The 22,195-nt window shown below is 38.9% G+C and overlaps 1 protein-coding gene across 2 annotated transcripts; it reads left to right on the top strand.

The window, feature by feature from the left end:
- The first annotated feature begins 2,897 nt into the window (after window positions 1–2,897).
- Window positions 2,898–13,797, top strand: chrnb5a (cholinergic receptor, nicotinic, beta 5a). Of its 2 annotated transcripts, XM_068588548.1 has the most exons (8): window positions 2,898–2,943; window positions 6,914–7,059; window positions 9,371–9,415; window positions 9,522–9,631; window positions 10,116–10,642; window positions 11,197–11,690; window positions 12,602–12,747; window positions 13,413–13,797. In XM_068588548.1, the coding sequence occupies exons 1-8, from the start codon at window positions 2,898–2,900 to the stop codon at window positions 13,426–13,428; spliced, it is 1,530 nt and encodes a 509-aa protein (XP_068444649.1). In that variant the 3' UTR covers window positions 13,429–13,797. The 2 variants fall into 2 exon arrangements, with proteins under 2 accessions (XP_068444649.1, XP_068444650.1); XM_068588549.1 differs by lacking the exon at window positions 2,898–2,943 and having other exon boundaries at window positions 7,033–7,059; window positions 10,172–10,642.
- The last annotated feature ends 8,398 nt before the right edge of the window (window positions 13,798–22,195 follow it).

Raw genomic sequence — 22,195 nt, 5'->3', positions numbered from 1 at the left:
AGTTAAAGAAGGAGGCTGTTGGCCCTCATGCCAGTTAACTTGACTAAAGTAGACACACATTTCAAATACAGCGGATTGGAACATCGACTGTGCCGTGCAAAGGAATAATGTGTTAGTTAAATATTGTCTGTGAGGGGATTCATGCACATGCTAAACCCATTAATAATGTGTAAATCTCCCATCAGTCTTTGTTTTTAACATAATTATTTCTGTTTTAAGTTATTTTGTGAATACATGGCAATCAGGGTTTGCGTGTAAAAGGGAGTGATTAAGTATCTTCTGATTCAGATTACATTATGAAAAGGGTGTTTGATTTTGATTTTTTTTTTTTCACTAAATAAGATCCGTAAGGTTATTTAATCACATATCCCGCAGGATATGTGATTAAATAATATGTCAACAATATGTGAATATGAATACATATGTAAACAGAGATATGTATATACATTATCATATATGTGTGTGTATATATATATATATATATATATATATATATATATATATATATATATATACACACACACACACACGCTCATAATTAGATATTAAAAGTACAAACCAAGTGCATGCGTGTAGTCTACACATTTGCTGTGGTCTCTTGTGCGTTCGCTTCTCTTTATTGTTTAAGTGCAGGTTCACTCAATGGCTAAGAAGAATCCATGTGACTGTTGTGAGACTGAATCTGCGATGTGTTATTCATGAGCAACAAGCAAAAGTATCTAAAAAGCGGCGCTGCCTTTTCATGTCTTTGCCTCTTTATTGCTTTCAAACTCAATCCTTTTTCTCTTTTCACTGTGACTTCTAGCAGAGTGGCCTGCAACATGACTCTCCTCTTAGCGAGATGGAAATCATATTCATGTGCACCTGGTCTTAAAAATACTAAGACAAGCCCACAGCATCTTCAAGATTACTGCGGCTCTGATGGTACAATGTAGCATAGCAAGATCAAATCATTAGCTTCTTTATAAACGTGTCTCTTAACAGAACTCGTTCAATATGTTTCAAAGTATATCCTCAATAAAAGAAGGTGAATTAAAATTATTGTTAAAATTGTTATTCTTAAGAATAATTATAAATACACGAAGCCGGCTGGTGGATAATAAAAACATAAATATGTTGTTACTGCAATTCCCACTATGTTCTTCTATTTTTGTGTGATATTTAAAGCTCGATTGTAAGTTAACTTTGTTGTTTGTCCTTCTCTGTGTATGATGTATGTTCTCACATATATCTGCTTCAGTGGGAACATTCCTCTTTTATTATATGTACGTGTGAGCAGGATTTTGCAACATTACAATTTGGAAGACAAATTTGGCCCAGTTTGCAACTCACAAAAGTATGATGTGGTAACATCTCCATTGCAGTGAGGGAGAAGATGCAGACGTCATCTAAAGACATGTTGTTATTAATTAAACTTCTTTGTGGGAAAAAAAAAATATTGGACAGAAATTGTGTTTAAAAGTTTAAGGATATTGATTTTTATGTTACACTGTACTGTGTGTAATGTCTTGCTCATACACTTTCAGGCAGTCAAACACTTCTGGAGTGACCGTGGCTCAATGAGTCAAGCTGGTCTTTCTATAATAACTGGACCATTGGTTCGATCCCTGTAACCTCAGTGTCTTTGAGCAAGGCACTGAACCCCAAGTTGCTCTCTGGGTGCTTTACAGGAGCCCCATGCCCCTGAATGGTTTGTATTGGTTATCTAGATCTGTATTGGTTATATATATATATATATATATATATATATATATATATATATATATATATATATATATATATATATATATATATATATATATACACACACACACATGCGTGTGTGTGTGTGTGTGTGTGTGTGTGTGTGTGTGTGTGTGTGTGTGTGTGTGTGTGTGTGTGTGTGTGTGTGTTAATCCAGCTATTAAATCATCTTAAAATAGATTGCTTCATACAATGGCTCATAATTACAGATTAAAAGTACAAACCGAGTTTATCAGATGGGTGTAGGCTATGTGCTCTCTTGTGCGTGCTCTTCTCTGCAATGTTCAAGTTCGGGTTCACTGTAAAGTATCGGCTGTCAAAGCACCTCTGGCAGAACAGAGCAGGGACTATCTCCAGCAGACCGGCCGCGTAACATCAGCTCGAGCCATGACGTGAATCTTTTCCACTCCGGTCCGCAACTCAGGGAGCACACACACTCAGCACCCCCAACACATCCCGCTTCTCCTCCATGGCTTCACCTGCGGGCAACACGGACTTTCATAGTCATTCTTCTCTGCTTCGACATTAACTGCAAGTGTTTACTCTGAGGTAACATATGAACAACGAGCGTCTTGTCGGTGCGTCCTGCACTTTTTGCAACTGCGCCAATCTCTTTACGCATGAGAACTTCCGCGCTTCACCAGAAGAGAGCGAACCTATAACGCGGGTGAGCGCTGGTGGTTTGGTCCTCAGATGAAGAAGTTACAATATTGTTTCGGGGCGGGATGAAAAGAACACCCGTGCACTTATTTGGACTTCTGGATTTGGATCGAGAGTGATTTAAATGTAATCGTGGCTGGTTTGTGGCTGAGCCGGCAGTGCGCAATGGGCAGCCCAGCTCCTCTAGTAAATCGGCTATAAATTAGGAGACCAACATGTGATCTTTGGAAAATAAACATTTTCAACAAATTACTTGATTAGTATATTAGAAGCGTTTCTTGGTTTCGGTCATTTTTACGCTGCTGAATATTCAGGCAAAAGACGACGAACCGAAGCAGGTGTGTGTCAACCGGTGAGGAAACAAGAACCGTAGCACGACGGAATACAAACACTGTATTTAAAAAAAACAACTATTCACAGTCAAGGCACTTGTTTTTTTTTCTTGGAGGACAATATAACAAAGTAGAAAGTTTGTCAAAGGAAGCAGAAAGGAGATGACTGCCAACACTGTGCTCCTGCTCTTCATTCTCTCTCACACAGGTATGTTCCTCTATATTCCTAAAATGACCCAGCGTGTGGATGTGTAATTAAGTTAGGTGACGTAGTGAAACTCTTGTTTTAATAAAATTCTCGAGACGTACAGTAATGGCCTTGTGTGCTTTAGATATTGACTAAAACAACACAACGCTGTCCATGGTGCTCATGACGCACAACTTCGGCATCATAGAAACGTCTCTCAAAAATACGAAAATAGAAAGGAAAAGTCTCTCTCTCTCTCTCTCTCTCTCTCTCTCTCTCTCTCTCTCTCTCTCTCTCTCTCTCACACACACACACACACACGCACACACGCACACGCACACACACACAGGAGGTTGAGTTTAGGTCTAAGTTACCTGCAGATTAGATAATGTACCTAAAGGAAAATTAAGGTGTTGTCCTGAGTCATCATGCACAGTTTCCCACATCAAAGATGGCACTAATTTGATATTCATTCATAATCAGATACTGAATGCAAGGAAGCCTGAACGAACTACTGCTCTTTTTGAATGATATGTCCAAATAAGTCATTGGATCACAACACTAACTGCATGTACTGTGTTACAGGAGTGACAGGAAAACACTCAGTGCTTGTTTCATTTGTCTTAGTTCATACAAGAGCACATGCTTTATCATTATATATTGTATTGTTATGAAATTACCTGGACCAGGGTTACATGTTTGGCGATATTGCACAACACTACTTAAAATAAAGGTGGGAGTTTAATGTAGCTTGTATTTTTTTCAAATATCTTTATATTTTTTGAAAAGCAAAATGATACATGAGGTAAAATCTTGTAGTCATCATAATGCAACCCCGAAGAACTTAACTAATCCAGTGTGCTTTGTATTTAGGCCCCTTAATCTCAGAAACAGAAACAAACGCATTCAAAGTACATTGAGTGCAAAACCCATCATGTGTAGTTTATGTGTATTTTATAAACAGTGTATGTACATGTTTAGTTCTTGCCTTTAGTTCTTGTTGCCTTTAAAAGCATTGAGGTAAGAAAGAAACACTAACTTGAAGAACCCTTCCCAAAATAAGAGTATGTTGTATGTCTTTGACAACAAATTTGAAATTTTTTTAAAATAAAAAAGCAGAGAGGGTTTTAAAAACGGTGTGTAGTGAGCATACTTTTGAAAGCAGATGGGCTCTTTGAATAATTTATAGAAGGCTATTTTATACCTACTGCCAAGAGAGCACCGTCTCCCGTCTTTTAGGCAGAACATTCGGATGTCTCCATCACTATCCTAAAAGAAGCGTTTCCTTTTATTATCCTGACCTTGACTCAGGTTTTCCTCTACACAGTGTTTACTGTTGGATAGTTTCACCATACAATTGTCTACACTTGTTGGCTTTGTTTTAGCTTTAGTTTGTAGGCCAAAAGGACACAATTTTTGAGACAGAAAAAAAATCTGAGCCATCAAGAGCCATGTCTGCTCTACGATAGCAAGTGGACTGTCACCCAGATCAGCTCTGGCAGGCAGCAGAGTCAAGCATTACTCTGTAACATCCATTAAGGCAAAGATACCCTGAAATCTTGGTTTGAATTATTTAAATGATGTAATACACCAAGAAGGCAAATCACACTTTGCTGTGTCTGCCAGCATGTTGGTGTAAGTGTTTGAAGACTTGATCCGGCCTTGTGCTACGCAATGATGCCTGGCATCATTCCTAAGTCACAACATCTGTGTTTCAACTGAAGCTGTCACAAAACATAGAGGTTAAGAAACACACCAGTTCCAGTAGGCTTAATAAACAACTCCATAAATGTTACACAATAAAGTCTGTTTACAGGTCTTGGTATTTTGAATCAGGCCTTTTGTGGCTGAAGGAGCTTTGTGAAGTCTGATGAATCGCCCCGAGTGATGTCACTTGTGTCAGGTGAGTCTGAAGACAGCGAGTTTGAAAATGCAAAAGGATCTAAGCTCGAGGAGTTAGCAATAAGCGAACCCACCCGACCTCCTTACCTCTGCGCGAGGCTTACAGCTCAAGGCTACATAAACCGCTACGATCATAACACAACTAAATCTTATTAGGAAGAAAACCACAAGCAGTGAAGTGAGAAATGTGAGACATGTGGGCGCCATGTTTTAACAAGGAAGAAGAATGCATGAGACAATGTTTCTGTTTTTCTTTCTGTGAGTCAAACCATGTCATAAGAGCACATTGCTAATTTTTTCGAGTCCTTTTTCCAAAAGTAATTCCTTTTTCTTTCAGCTGGAACTACTGGAAGTTTGGTTGGGGTTGTGGACGGGTGAAATACACAGGGCTTTCCCCCAGGTGGTGGCGGTTTGCGTCATGTGTGAACCAAGAACCCTTGTGGCCTAAATGTTGTTTTGTTGCCAAAACACACTTGTTTTTGCAGCGTTTTTCACTTTCAGTCTTCTCTAAACTTGACAAAGTTGTTAGTTTTAGTTATATTTCAGTTTACAAAGTTACATTTTCACAAGACGATAGTATTTCCAAAATTGACGAAATATAATGTAAAAAATAGTCAAATGTACTTGCTTTCTTTTAACTGTCTTACTGCAAAAAATTGCCAGGGAAAATGTAAACAAGGCTTTCATGGTAAATCGTTTTTGTTGGATTTCGTGGGGAATCAGACCAGGTGACTGTCATTAAGAATAACTAAATGATATAGAAATAGCCATAGTCGTCTTTCTGGTGGTCTCGTTTTCTAACGTAGGTCATATAGAGGTGGCAGTTTTAAACTGAAACTGTTTCATAACCAGTTAAAAACTGTTGTCGAAACTTGAACAATTTATTTTTGCAGTTTTCAGCCAGAAACAATATTTCTCTTTGCATTGTAAGTAAATAGAAATAAATATCATGAGAATTGTCTTTATTTAAATTTTTCTATCATTATTTATTACTAAGTCTATATTAAAAACAAAGTTATTATTCCCTTATTCCTATTCCTAATACACACACACACACACACACACACACACACACACACACACACATATATATATATATTCCAGATACAGATAACGTATTTAAATGTAAAATACATTTTCAGGCTGTTGTGTAAACTGTTACCACGCGTGTTCTCACTCGAAATACATTAATGACTTAAAATAGCATCTATTACGTTAACCTTCAGTTTAACTAACAAATCTCTCGCACAAATACACCATTGACATTCATACTTGATGGAAAGTAATTTATCCTTTGAAGATAAAAACATTGAAGGAGATTCATTCAGTTCTAATGCATTTCCTGACTTCTCTTGCTTTGTAAATAGCTGAAAACATTGACAGTGACTTTAAAGAACAGGCTGCTGTAGTAAAAAGAGAACATCTTTGCTCACTCAGCCTTCTCTTACAAAAACACACAATCCATGTGGCACAGAGGGGGTGAAGCATTCCCGATAATAAACATTCTCTGCGCTGTTGTCAGTTTGTTTGACAACGTAGACATAATGGTTGTGGAAGCCAGGAGAGTGGGTCAAAAGCATTTTGCTTCTGCCTTATTCATACGATCACTTTTACGTAACTGAGGAAACACAAAGCTTCAGGGATCCTCTCACAGTGATGGATGCATGACTGGATTTTTGTTTGTTATTTTGCTCTAAAACCCTGCAGTAAAGCGTGAGACTGCAAGATGCAACCCCATACACACACGCTCACATTTTATAGAGAACTCGTGATTCGGCCCTTTGGTTAATTTACTTAATTTACACCCAACTTGTTTATTGTTCATCATTCTTGGTGTCACTGGACTGAAAACATACCGTGATGAATATCACACGCTTGCAGCTGCAACATACACGCAAATATAATGTGGTGACATTTGTCTATTCAATGACTCTATTAAAGCGAGACACACCACCCCTAGACAAATACTTTGTCTGTTTCTAAAAGCAAAGGCACATGTAAGTGCACGTGTATCGTTAAGATTTGTAATGGGTTCATAGCTCTTCCAAAATTAAATGTTTTCCCTCTCTGTGTTCTCCGTGGTCTGCAGGCAGCAGGGCAGAGAATGCAGAGGAACGGCTGGTGAACTACCTGCTGGGTCCAGAGCGCTACAACAAACTGATCAGACCTGCTGTCAATAAGAGCCAACAGGTCACCATCTCCATACAGGTGTCTCTGTCGCAGCTCATCAGCGTAGTAAGTATGTTTTCTTTATATACAAACACATTTTTGACATACACTACGTACATTATCAATTTGATTACAGCCACGTTCTGATTGTAACAAAAGGTTTGAAGGAACATAATTAAAGCCAATTTTAATATATTATATTTTTATTGAAGGCGACAAGGACACAGCTGCGGTCGCTACGGCACTACATTCTGCTTTGAGATTACATTGGGGTCATTAGGTTGCTCTAGTTAAAGCAACACGTTGGATATTTCACAATATATCACACAGTTGGTTAAACTATTCTGTGGGGCAGTGTATCAGCCCACTACACCATAGCATAAAAGATGCCTACTATTTTTTTTCTGCTCTCATTCCTTTAAGGATCATTGTTACTGAATGATAACAATGATGATGTATTACTGTCCATTTACTGGTGTACTTCACATTTTTATCAAGTCATTCTGGGTCATCTATGCAGTAAAGACCCATGCAGGGCCGGACGCAGGTGTTTTCACTTATGTATTCTAATTAGTGACGCTCTCATGGCTGTGTGGATGTGTACCAAGTGTGTTTGATTGGCATCTCAATCTGTAGGCTATTTTCAAAGAGGATTGTTTCCGTGGTAGGACAAGCACAGGTGCTACTAATAAGATTAGCGATGGCTCATTAAACAAGTGTCCCAGTAAGGTGTGACTTTACATGCAACGTACTTTGTAATTGCTTCAGTACGGTCTTCCTTAAATGAAACTTAAACGATACAGCTATAAATATCATAACAGCATTGACTACACATACAAATATGTGTTATAAAACATTTACAGTAATGCAGGTTAATGGGAAACTTGAGCCTAAAGCTGTCTCTTTGAGTTAGCCCTGTGACAAACAGGTGGCCACACCATAATGTATACTTCCTCACAACCAATGCATGCTGGGGTAGGCTTCAGCCCTCTCACAACCCTGAATGAGATAAGCAACTAAAAGGGACTGATAGATGAGTTTTTGGAATATTGAATAAAAGATGAACACTTGACATGACACTTTAGTTGCCTGAAACCAAGGTTTTCAAAGACTTTGCTGTGGCAAATTGGTGCGCCTACACAAACAAAATGTGAATGAGATGTATAAGTACCACTTTTTTTTTTTAAACCCCCATTGCATTTTAGTCACTAAGTCTCCATAATCTAGGCTTCTAAACATAATTTGCTATTTCATTTGATGCCGTCGACCGGCCTGCAGTGTGTCTTGCTCTTGCCGAGGAAAAGATGATCTACAAAGGTCCCACACAGCAGAATATTTGAAGGTTAGAGGGCCCTCTTGGGGATGCACACAGCATTCAAGCAGGGTTCACACAGCGTCCAACTCTTAAAATGCAACTTTGAGTTCTCGCTGTAAGAAAGACCCGGTTCATTTTTGACTTACTTTCAACTGATTATGAAACAGTCTTAATGTAATACTTGTGCCAATATATGATCTACATACGCAAGTAAAAGAGACCATACAGCGAGAATAATGACTATTTTTAAATAGTCTCTCAATGTCTGTCTTCCGTGCCACAGTTGACTAAAAACAATTTATAATGCAGTCACCATCGTTCATTAAATTATGCAATACTTCAGCCTCCTGTCACGAACAGATCCCAGTTGGATGTGTAAGGGCCTGAGGGGAAGGGTAGTGGCTGGCATCTACAATCCAGCCAGAAGGCTCCACCCACTCCTCGTCAGGAGAGCATTGAGATCAGGAAGAAACACACCTGATCCTGATCTCCTCGTCAGGGAGGTGAACGAAAGCCAAAGAGGGGGAACGGAGCAGAGAGACATGCGACAAGGGGAGATGAGATTAAGCCGGTAAATTGGCTAGCGGCCCGGCTGATGTAGTTTAGTCAGTGTAAAGAATTGCTAAAGCTCTGGACTGAGCTACGTTTGCAGATCTTTTGTGTTTAATTAAAAACCTTTAAAACCTGGAGAACTGACTCAGCCTGTGATTGCTGCGATGCCCCAACGTCTGTGTCCTCCGCACAGTCCTGTTACAGATGATTACATTAAATCATACATGTTCTATAATTTACTCTGGGAGTGGGAGGGAATATATGTAGCTAAATATTTTATCTACCTTTGTGACATTTTGTGAATGTTTTGTAAGGGATATTCAGCCGCAACATGTTTATGTTATTGCGTCCTCTCCATATACGTGCTTTGATATTTGGGTTTGATATTTAGTCTATTGTGCTAAATCTTCTGCCAGAAGACTTACGAATAATTCAACCATTTATATTATAAAGGGATTTTTATGGAAATTATGCTTATTAAATGACAAGCACACTATTGTTTTCTTGTAGAATGAGAGAGAACAGATAATGACGACCAACTTGTGGCTATTTCAGGTACAATTTAATCTTTCTAACTGTCAAATGCACATACAATGTTCAACATACAGTATGTGGGTGTGTTTGACAGTGAGGAAGTTTATAAAACGCTCTCTCTCTGCAGGAGTGGAATGACTACAGGCTTAGATGGGACCCGGAGAAGTACGAAGGAATCAAGAAACTACGAATACCATCCAAACACATCTGGCTTCCTGATATCGTGCTATACAACAAGTAAGCATGTTCATGTCATCCCACCAAAGAGAATTTGACCTGAAGTCATTGTAATAAAGTAATGCAATTACATTTACAGCATGTGTTTATGGGTGTTGGCCTTGAATGTATTACTGTATGGCATTAATAGAGCTAGTGTATATCATTTTATTGTAGTTAGAGAAACTAAAAACCAAAAATAAAACATGTTTCTCACTGGGAATTTTATAATTAAAATATTGCTAACTTTCTCTACCAAGCCAGTTTTTGGCAAAGGGGATTAGAAAGTACTTAATTAATGTCTACTTGTAATATTACTTCAGACATTCATGGGGAAGAGTTTGGGTTTGTCTGATTATTATCAAACCAATGAAGGGAGAAAAAAAGGTTTATAGTGCTGCCTTAAGAGTTAGCTGACTATAAATATATTTATGTGTTGATTGTAATTGTAGACTTTGAATCTATCAACTTTCTGATCTCACCTCTCACCCACAACCTCTCACAGTGCTGATGGCGTGTATGAGGTTTCCTTCTATTGCAATGCTGTGGTCTCCAACACAGGAGACATCTTCTGGCTTCCCCCGGCCATCTACAAGTCAGCCTGCGCCATCGAGGTGCAGAACTTCCCCTTCGACCAGCAGAACTGCACCCTCAAGTTCCGCTCCTGGACCTACGATTACACAGAAGTCGACCTGATCCTCCCAAGCGACTTTGCCAGCCGTGATGACTTTACGCCGAGTGGCGAGTGGGATATCGTCTCGCTTCCGGCGCGCAAAAACGAGGACCCCAATGACATCACCTACCTGGATATCACTTATGATTTTGTGATCAAGAGGAAGCCGCTGTTTTACACCATTAACCTGATCATCCCATGTGTGCTGATCACGTCGCTGGCTATCCTGGTGTTCTATCTGCCTTCAGATTGCGGGGAGAAGATGACGCTGTGCATCTCTGTGCTGCTGGCTCTCACTGTGTTCCTGCTGCTGATATCTAAGATAGTGCCACCTACCTCTCTCGCAGTGCCACTCATAGGTCAGTCATATTTATTTATATTTGTGTTATGCAGTGAAGGGTGTAAACTACTGAATTACTTACAGATGAGTCTTGGATTATTGGGAGTTAAATATCTAAAAATAATTTCAAAATATTTAAAGATCTGATTAAATGAATAGATGATGCACAAGTAACCTTTTTTGTATATCGTTCAAAGACACATTTTTAAACCAAATATAGTAATAATGTAAAAAATATAGTAAACATATCGTACATTCAGATTTTTCATGAAAAAAATCAAGACGGATAATACTTTTTTATTATTAAAAGTAGTGATGTGGAAATGTACAGTCTGTAAAAGTTGAGCCATATCGAAACTTTATTTGAGGCTTTTTTGTTCATGTTGGACATTATCCCCGCAATCATTTGAGACTCAGTGATTATTCAATTCCAGAGTAATGCTGTGTGCACAACAAAAGCATTGTGAATTTTTCAGATGCAAAGTCAATGCATAGATGCGAATGGTTGCAAACGATGCAAATTTCCACTGACGTGACTAACGCCAATGACATCTTTTTGTTTCTCTCTCAAAGGTAAATACTTGATGTTTACTATGGTGTTGGTCACTTTTTGTATTGTGACTAGCGTCTGTGTCCTCAATGTGCACCACCGCTCTCCATCCACCCACCACATGCCCGACTGGGTCAAACGCTTCTTCTTAGTCCGCCTCCCCACCTTCCTCTTCATGAGGCGTCCGGGATCTTCCAATGTCCAACGTGATAAAATCCGAAGGAAGTATGCAAACCGGAGTACCGTCGAGAAAAACAATTCCCTGAGCGGCACAGACAAGAGGCAGTATTCAAATGTCCGACTCGGTGGGATCCGAACAGATGCCGACTCTTTCTACGTGAACGAGGACTTGGCACACAAGTTTTGCTGGAAGGTGGACGACATCCCAGATGGGGGTGGTGGGTTTTCAGACTTCCGTAGGCCTTCGGCTGTTCAGTGGGATGCAGATGTGGAGGAGGCGGTGGACGGAGTAAGATACATTGCAGAACATATGAAGACTGAAGACGACGATGAAGGGGTGAGAAGACAAAGACACTCTGCACATTACAAACAAGTGTTGCAGCTATAATTGCTCCAAAAACTATTTCTTCATCAAGTAGCAGTTAAAATCACACCCTGATATGTATTTGGTGTCATTGAAGCTTCATAGACATTATTGTCATTGATGTTAAGCTTAAAGATTTAGCTCCTTGAGTTAGTTAGAAACGCTGTCACTGGCTGACTGTATTGTCTCCAGCTAGCTTGTATTAAAATGAGAAACCGATATAAGTGCTTTAATATGCACTTGCATACCATATTGTGTTATAAAACTGATGTTAAAATTAAATTTCTCAAGCAAAATAACTCTGCATCCTAGTCCCATGTCTTCTGCATGCGGGTAGGACGGACGGACAGAAGGACAATATTATTTGGTTTATAATTAGATGATAAGGAAAATTGCAATATCAAAGACCTTGTTTGACTGGTTGTTCGAGGTTGAGGACTATCCAATGTGTATAACGCAACATAACGCAGTCTCAAGTAATGTTGACTGAGCTGCTGCAGTTTAAGCATTTATGACCTGGCTTCTAACATTACATGGATTTTTCACACAGTAGGAAGTACTACAGTGCATGTCGTCATAAACGGGTCTTTTCAAACAACTTACGTAACTGTTAACCTCATAGACTAATATAACTAAATAAGGATGTGATCCGTGGACTACTACTGTCGGTAGTACAGTCATCGATTGGAGGAGGGGTCTTGCAAATATTCAGTTGTAAAATAGGTGGATTGTGAGCAAACAGACCTTCAGAGACGCCTCACAAGTTTACGTTCTTCTCGAGAGTAAAAACATGGTATTTCCCTGAATCTCTGTTCCTACAAACTTCCTTTATAGTCATGATTTGATCGGTGTTAACAATCTGTAACTTGTTGGTTTGGTTCCAGATCATAGAAGACTGGAAGTACGTGGCCATGGTGATAGACCGTCTGTTCCTGTGGATCTTCATCCTGGTGTGTCTGGTGGGAACTCTGGGGCTCTTCATGCAGCCGCTGTTCCAAAGCTATAACACACCAACAGCTGATGACACAGAGTGAGTCACACACACACACACACACCTTAAAACATACATTAAAGTACATCAAAAGTGCAACATATCTATTAACTTATGGAAAAACATATAATTTAAATGTCTGAAATATGAAAAAAATGACTGTATAGCCAATCAATGCTAATTTATACTTCATTTGATAACATGGTAAGTCACTTTGCAGTCTCCACAATTAACGCTTTCCAAGCAGTAAGAGAAAGTGTTGTCTTTCCAGATGAGATAATGGTGTGATTTCAACCTGTACTGTTGTTGTCTGATTGTTGATGCAGATTAATGGGCACACGGTTGAGATGCAGTATGGTAGAATCAAGTATATTGTTATTTATAAATAACGACATGTCTGAATCAGATGAAAAAATAGTTGATAATTGATTTGACATGTTTCATTTTGTTCTAAATTTTTTTAGAAATGTATGAACCAGAATCAATAAGCCAAAATCAATATGCAAAATCAGATAGATAATATCAAAATTATAGTCAAACATGAAGTAGTTATATTTGGTCATGCAAAAAAAAAAAGATGATCTTCACTTCGAAGACATCCTGGGTGCTGCCAGACACATAAATCATTGCATTCACGGAGCAGGTGTTCATTGCATGTCTTCTAATCTATTTCTATTTACTATTTTGTGTTTCTCTTTTTATAGGTATGGAGATTTCTAAGATTTGTTTTCCATGAGGTAGAAAATTGCCAAATAATCATCTGCCATAGAAGCTATAATTGAGAAGTTGTACCAGGTCTGGCTCTGATCTGATATACAGCCTAAGTAATGCTGCCAGCAACATTAACTTCCTTAACCTTAAGGTTAACCTCTGCACCACTGTTGATGTGAAAAATAAGACATTATACAATTCATTATTTACACATTACAATGGACCACAAGTTATCATGTTTTAAACCAAGCTTTATTGTAACAACGCAAGCACAATGTGTCCTATCCACCTTTTCTCTTCATAAAATGATGAATCCATCATCTCTTGCTCTGTTCTTCGTCATGTTCTGCTTCAGAGCATTGTGCCTCATCTCCACAATCCACCTCCCGAGCAGTGTTGCAATCATTATTTTGAAGAATGTGTATTCTCCTCTTTCTTGCTTTCTCTTTCTATCACTTGTTTGGTTTATTTATTATTTTCTCTCCTTTGTGCACCACTTCTCACTTTTAGCAGCACCAGGTTAGATATGATATTAAGAATAAATGTGACACTGACTGTATTGAATAAAAAGCTGTTCCTTCAGTCACATGTTCCTCAGGTTCTTCCTCAAATCTTTCTTTTCCTTAATCCAATAATGTTGCACAATTAACCCAATGCAAAATTAAATTACTGTCAAACATTTCCCCAATTAGTACAAGTGTAGTTTTTTGATTAATTTGATTGAAAACAATCATGCAATTAATCAGTTAAATGTTTTCAGCTTTGCTCAGCCCTAAATATTTGCATGCACACACTTTATGACTTCCATTTTTCTCACAAAACATCATATACAATCACAAGATGTAAAACAATTTATAAGCTCAGAAAATCTATGACTCTATCCTCATGTTGTCCCCAAAGACACTGTTATATGTATAAAGTAAAAAAGAGGGATTGAGGAATTAAAAAAAGGCAAAATACTATTATTGCTTCTGTGGATGTGATAACTGACGTTGTTAAAAGACTCGGCTGAGTCCTGACAGTGAGCGATAAAAGGAGGTGTTCAGCACTCAGGGGGCAGACGAGGTTGGCAGAAATTGGTACAAGTATTTTTATACACATCAAAAGTATAGTACGTATAAGTATAATGACACTAAAATGTCATATGTGTCATATTTTATCAGGATGACCTCAATCCCATTTTAAACTTCCCCAAACTCGTTTTCATTGGAGGACAAGCAGTTGTGTGTGTTTTGTGTCTGAGGTCTTGTAAATGTACGTGTAGGTGTCGCTTTAAAACACATATTTAGTCACCATACATGTGTTCCTTGTAAAATGTTATTAATGTTCATCTGCTTTATTGGTGAGATAAAATTAACCAATAACAAATTATGGAGACATTTTATTTTTTTCTGAAGTGGAAAAAAAAAAGGTTGAACCCGCATTCAGGGTCACATCCAGTTAATGGACATCCTGGTTGTTGTGTGTCTATGTGTGCGTATGAGAGAGCCTCATTCCTCACTCTGACAGAAGAGGAAATGTGCTCGACAGCACTAATGAGCGTTTGTTCCATTGCAGGCATGTGTGTGTGTGTGTGTGTGCCCGTGTGTTTGCGAGTGCATGTGCCCAAATTTGTGAACTCCATCTGCCAACCAAGAGGTAATATTAGGTGAAAATAACATCACCTTCCAACTGTTGGAAGCCTCTGAAGACCAATCACACTGTTTCTTCTGATGTACTACCACTAAATGAACACACACACATATAACACACTATGATACGATTTAACTGGCCTCAAATCCTTTATCTCAGCAAAAGTGAAAAGCTGATTCCTGAAGTCAGCACATCAGCAAAAATACTATGAGCCTCTGCTGCTGTGGACAGCTATCGACAAGACTTTTATTTACTGTGCTCCCTTTGGTTCGTGTGTGTGTGTGTGTGTGTCTGTGTGTGTGAGAGATGTATTTCACGTGCTCCACCTTATCAATATGAGGTTGACTGGAGCATAAAGGTGACAGATGTGATGTTGATGTGTCTGGGGGAAAGACAGAAGAGAACAAAACAGGCCAGCTGTCATACATAGTATAAGATTGTGTAATGTAAAGCTCTTATGTGCAATTTAACATTAGCTTATACGTATCCCGTAATCTAGTCAGCTGTAACACCTATGTGTCAAATGCGAATGCAAGTAGAAATCTAAAAGTAAGTAATGAATAAAGAGTTATGATCTAAACTGTAAAGGTATTTCAAATTACTAAAAGACCCAGTAGTTTAATAAAGGTAATGGGTACACAGTTGGCATAGCTAGCTAAATGTTATGAGTAATTAGTTGAAAGATTTCCCTAAAGGAAAGAAATGGAAAATGTAATGAATAGTTTAAAGGTAATACATAGGTGGAACAGATAGCTACATTTAACAGCTAAATAGTTATCAAAAAGTAATTGATAAATGGTTGAAACAACTTTCTGACAGGAAGTACAAATGCATATTTGACCAAAGCACCTAGCACTTAAGTGTTGCCATACAACAACAATGAAGTGATGTGAGTTGCTGCTTTCATTTCTCTTCCAACTGTGACCATGCTTTCTGAATGGTGTCACAGTCCTTCACAGAGCAGCACTTTTCCAGGACACTGCTTTTTAACTGATCTCTTTCCATCTCCTATTGGGTGTTACCTTCTGCAGCAACCTCCTTACCCCTCACCCATCGGATCTGTGCTGCAGCGTTAATTTAAGTGAAGCCAGCTTTTCAGATCAGCAGTTTTTGTCCAACACAAAATGGTCACACGAAGCCTTCTGTCCATTTGTTAAGGTACAGTAGCTCTGATGACGGAAGTGCACTTGTTCAATAGCTCACAGTGAAAGTCCAATAATTAGCTCTTTGGAAAATAAAGCACTGGTTTAAGCCAAATGTTTCTTGAAGGGGTCGTAAATAGACATAGGCTTAATGTAGAAATAGCTTGGTGAAAGAATTTGATTGGTGCATTGATGTAGACTCCATTACTTGTCATTTAGCTTTGCTGAAAATATTCATATCACAAAATTAGTTTAAGAAATTTTTTAAAAAAATGTTCCATTTGCCTTAAAGAAATAGTTTAAGAAAATGCTTTTCACCGCTCTTACCAAGAGTGAGCTGAGAATGTCCATCAGAAACCACTATGTTGAATATGAAGTTACAGCTTGTAGATAATTAGCTTAGCTTAGCATAACAATGGAACAGAAACTGGACATAATGCTGAGCAAACAGCTAGCCCAACTCTCTCCGAAGACACACACCTGTCGTCTAACACTAAGATGTTGTTTTTGCATTTTGTTTGGATTGTTTTACCTTTGGACAGAGCTTGATATTTTCCCTGTTTCCATTCTAAGCTAAGCTAAGGTAAGCAAAGCTAAGCTAACCATACCATACCCTTGCTGTGGCTTTGTAGTTAACTGACAAACTTGAGAGTGGTATCTATCTTTTCAGCTAACTGTAAATGTGAGAGAAAATAAAAAAAACATTTCTCCAAAATAGTGAACTATTCCTGTAGTATTCTCTATTATTTTACCTTCAACACAAATCTTCAACAAAGCTTTTACTATTTCATAGTTTTTCTTTAAATGTCCATTCATTGAAACGAAGCATCCAGTTCATGTAATTGTCAAATAATATTCTTCTTTTGGTTTCATCATTTTATCATTCAGACCACCACTTAATAGAATCTCCAGCACTCAAGTTTATCTGTTTCTTCATTAAACTTAGCAACATGACAGGATGCCTTAGGACGCACAACAACCATCATCGTCTGCCCTGTGATGTTTGCCAGGGTTAACAGAGGTCCGCATCATGGTGGATAATCCGGCTCCCTGCATAGCTAAAGTTTCCTAAGGTTGCTCTCTTAAATAGGCATGGTTTGTCGGGCACCCCTGCAGTTGTACAGAGGGCTTGTTCTGCTCCGTCTACCCGCACTGGAGCCTGAGGGCAGAAACACTGCTGCTCCTTCACACACACTCCACCAAAGCTGGACACGTGCCAGGCTCCATCTCTGTGGCCCATTCCTTCTTTCTCTTCCCTTTGTCAACCTCCATTTCCGTCCTCCTCATCTTCCTCCTCCTCCTTTTTTCTGCTCTTCCACTCCCTCACTCACCCCGCCCCTTTTCAGTCTGTTTTAAATTGCGTGTGGAGAAATGTGAACTAAAAATATGCCAGTGATAAACCCAATTATCTGTCCTTTTGCACGCTACACGCCCAAATAGCTTGGATTAGAACATGGGACCATGTGCCAAATACCAGCCTTCATTATGGATTTCTATGGGTTTGTAATTTAAGTAGTACAGTAATTTAACGACTGCTGTTTCCAGTGTGGAGCTACAAATCAACTGAACGCAGCATCCAGGCATACTGTAAGAAATTGAAATAGATTTTTTGATACAATTATTATTTTGGACTAGAGAAGTATGGTATCTTCTTCAGTGCAAACTAGCAGAGAGAGAGAAACAGCCAAGATAAAGTTGTGCCAGTGCAGCAGTAGGCTGCTCCCTGATGACCCTGCAGTATTACTACTTTGAGTTTTCACTGTGTTTGTGACTCCAGAAGATATCGCATGCTAAGCATGATGGCTTAAGTCAGCTTGTCCCACAGGATAACCCACTTTCAGCAGCACACTCTATTTGACCGCTGTGTGCGTCAGCTTGCATGTGTGTACACGTATGTGTGTGCTGTCTGAAGATGACCAGAAACGACACCAGCAAAGAAAAACGACCGACTTTTACGATAAAAAACTCTGAATATTTAACAGACTTATCCTTTCAGATATTTTACAGTCAGCGGAGCACCGATGCAATGCACTTAGCAGCTGCGTTTAAAGTTTGTCTTTTCAGTTAATTTTAGATATCCAAACATGGAAAAACTTCCCCAGTGTTAACAGTACATTTGGTGTCTAATTATAATCCTCTTCCTCTTCTGCCGCCACAGCGATGAATATAAGATATCCCGTTTAGCAGACAGTAATGAGTGCGATGCTCTCAGACGACACTTATGATGTACTAACAGAGGTTTGAGCTTGTTCAAGTATTCCTCTCGTCTGTGGCTCGAGTACATGAGTGTCAGATACCTCTTCCCTTGCTATCACAAGCTGTAACAGTTAAAGTATTGGCAGACTGGTGAGCTGTCACATTTATTTCAGGATTTATACCCATCAGTTTACGATCCCTGACTTGCGGTCTCCTCTCACGGATCCCTTTGGAGCTCCGTGATTTGCATGACTGTGAGTGTGTGCATGTGATATGTCACATATGGGGACAGATTTCAGGACTTCAACTAGTAATTTGGGGGTTTTATATATAATTTGGGGCAAACATTGGGGTTCCCTAATTTGATTTATTGCAGTTACATTCAGCATATATTGTGGACTAAATGCGGCAGACCATATGACATTTACTGTCACCGAAGGACTTCGTCTCGCAAGACAAGCATGTGTTTGTTTGTGTGTGTGTGTGTGTTCACTTCTGGCTTCAGTGTAAAATATGTTACCTGCTGCTGATGTAAATCCTCTCTATGTAGGTGTACTGCACACTTAGCGTGTGTTTAAAGATACACAACAGTACACTGACACTAGAGCTATATAATCATGGGCAGACTCAATCCAATTATGGCTTTCCTTAATCAGACAAATAACCACATGTGCTTGTGTAGGTGTCTGTATTTACTCTTTCACCTGCATTTATCTGTACGCATGTGCATTAAGCTGGTAATCTTCCATTCAAGAACAAGATTGCCCCTGTTGGCAGAGCTCTTAAGATGTTACGTTGACTCAACCAGATGTGTTGATATGATTTATTCAAAGTCTTTACTGAGGTTGCTTCTCTTGGTCTGAGTATACACTTCTTATGTGTGTTTGCTTCTTGTATTTTTTTAATTGCTTGAGAACACAATTGAAAGAAAAGATTGCTCGCAGGTAAATACTTAAGATGTAATGGTTGCAATTAAGTCCCCATTGAAGCAATAAAAAGCCATAGCCAACGTTTCTTGAGTACGCTATAAAAAGAAATATTCAACTGAGAAACCCAGCCCAGTGTTGCCAGCTCTTTTCCAATGAAAGTAGCTGGTAGCACTAGCAACAAAAGTAGCAAGTCACCTACACCAACACAAAATACAACAAACAGAGCTATTGTTAGCACTTACAGCTATTCTAATGATCGAGAAGCTAGTTCAAGGCAGATTAAACAAAGACCGGTAGCCTCACTACATGCATGAAGCTGAAATTATTGGACTGCGACAGTCACAGATACTGGCTTTTTAAAAAACATTGTTTTATTGTCAGAACATTTAACTCAATGATTGCTGTCAGGATGAACTGAGGTTTTTAACAAATACAACTCGTGTTTTTAAGAAGACTACCATCAGTATATACACAAACATACACAACAGAAGGAGCCATTGACGGTCACTGACATCACTCCCCGTACAGTTAATGGCCATCCTGCTTAACCGTTTCAGCGACAGACGCCCAGTTCCATTGTGATTGATTGAAACACATAATTTAGGCATAATTTTGCATTTGCTCAAACACTGCTCGAAAGATCTTGGGAAAAGTAACTTGTTTAAAAAAACTCCTATGGATGTATCTTTGGTATTCACTTTCCATAAGTCTGCATAGCAGTTTTATTTCACATTAATTCACATACAACTTTCTCATCTAGATTAAACACAGTTTCCTCCATATTCACTGATTCCTGACTGACTTTGCCTTACAGTTTTTTAATTAAAACATTATAAACACATTTACATTGTTATTCAACGACCAGAAAGAGGTCAGCAGATTGCAAAAGAAATGACTACATATGGACTGCAAGCACGGGCATATTAACAGCATTTTTTTTTTTTTTTAATGAAATCACAATTCTGTGATGCATGCAAAAATCCTGACCTACTTTTTTTTTTAGGAACCTAAGAAAACGTTTTGGGGGACACAGCTGTTGGCACTAAATAAAGTATGCATATAGAGTATTTGTCAAAACTGTATTAAATTTTCCGCTAATAACCTCATTTGATGAACTGAGGAAGTGTATTTATTGTAATATGATGGTATATTACACTTGTGTAATGCATTGCACCAGGGTGCAACTATTTGATTATTCTTTGATGAGTCTGACTGGTGTGATTTCCTGAATGCAGCTGCACTGAACCTGCCTGAAAATCATGCCTTCTGCTGTCCATATCACAACCATGACCTCTTTACTACTTTACCACCACTCTTATTTATTTTCCCACCGTATAAGGAAGATGTGAAATCCACCTTCCTGCCTCCTGGAAGCTTCCAGAAGCCTCTGATCACCTCCGCTCCATTAAACCCCACCTCAGTGAAGACGATCATGTCAGAGAGAATAAAAAAGGCCATCCAGATTTCATTACGCAGAGTTGAAAATAAAAGCACTTCTCTCAGGGTCAGGGATGTGGTGCAGATATGTGGATGTGAATAATTCACGATGGTCTAAAAGTTCTAGCGAGGGAGATATTTTTACATGTTGTGTTTCACTTCAAGCAGAAAGATGTGATTGTGTCAATAAGAGCAGGTGGGAGAAAGCTTGTTGGAGGCATGTGAGGTGAAAATAGACGGGCATCAGAAAGCTTGGAAAGGAAGAAATGTATTTAGCAAGTAAGAGTCAAATTGATTCTAAAAGAGGACTAAGAGGAAAATAAAGGTATTAAAGGGAGGTTCCAGATTGCTAAAGAATTAGTTTATTGTTTGGATGACGACTGAAAGGAGAGAGAACGCAAATGGAGAGATGACGCTGTGGAGCGAAAAGAGGATGACACTAATGGCTTTTGGGCTCTGTGCATCCAGCTTTTATGAAAAACATGAATTAAACATTGCCCAGGGCAGCGCAGCAGCACAGGCCATGGTACGTCACGCTAAACAATCCTGGCAGAAACATTGATTCTCACCTAGTTCCTCCTCTAAACCGCTTCACTAATAAGGCTGGCGATGACAAGCGTGTCGTGACGCCACATTGTGAGCTCAGCACTTGTCAGATGGTGACACCAGCAACAGCAAAAACACATTATCCCCACCATGTTTGTTCTGTTTCTCCTCATATCCTGTTTAAGCAGCGCTTACGATTATACTCGGTAAACTCCGCTCATTGCTAAAAATAAGAAAGAGAAGGAGAAATGCACAATGTTTTGATGGTTTTACTTGTGTTGAAACAAGGCGATACTGTTTGTTGTGACAACACTCAGATGTTGTTGTGAAGGTAGATTGTCTTTATACTTCGTAATTTTGCCTGAAGGTGAAGGGGAGGTCTTGCTATAAAGTGTGTCTGTCTGTGTGTGTGTGTGTGTGTGTGTGTGTGTGTGTGTGTGTGTGTGTGTGTGTGTGTGTGTGTGTGTGTGTGTGCATAAGCACTTGTGCAAACACACATATGCTGCATATACTAATAGGATATTTACATCACACGCCAAGTCTGGTAGAGTTTCACCGGAGGCAGTCGCCCTCTTACACCTACATATTGTGATGTGGTAATTGTTTCATCCAGTCTCATATTGCATTGTTTTCACCTTTGTAATTCATTTAAAATATTACAATACATTAAAACTAAATTGAATATGATTATTGGTGTATTAGATGGATGGCATGTGACTCAGTGATCTGTCAGTGTTCTTTATATGAGGGGATGAAGTATATACAAACCAGATGAAGATAACATGATTTAAACCAAATATTTGACAAAACAGTTCATGAAACTGAAACATCTTGTGCATTTTCAAGATCAGCTAGCCTACCAGGCATTAGCTAGCCTAGGCCATTAAAGTGACT

This window comes from Clinocottus analis, unplaced genomic scaffold, assembly GCF_023055335.1.
Source record: "Clinocottus analis isolate CAN_PGR_092001 unplaced genomic scaffold, fCliAna1.0.p SCAF_22, whole genome shotgun sequence".
Classification (NCBI taxonomy): Eukaryota; Metazoa; Chordata; class Actinopteri; order Perciformes; family Cottidae; genus Clinocottus; species Clinocottus analis.
The sequence above is the reverse complement of the archived record's forward strand: the minus strand, read 5'-3'. Positions and strand labels throughout refer to the sequence as shown.

Coding starts and splice junctions, on each gene's coding strand:
- chrnb5a (XM_068588548.1), top strand. CDS start 2,898: ATGACTGCCAACACTGTGCTCCTGCTCTTCATTCTCTCTCACACAG. Junction 2,944..6,913: donor CTTCATTCTCTCTCACACAG/GTATGTTCCTCT, acceptor CGTGGTCTGCAG/GCAGCAGGGCAGAGAATGCA. Junction 10,643..11,196: donor TCTCGCAGTGCCACTCATAG/GTCAGTCATATT, acceptor TCTCTCTCAAAG/GTAAATACTTGATGTTTACT.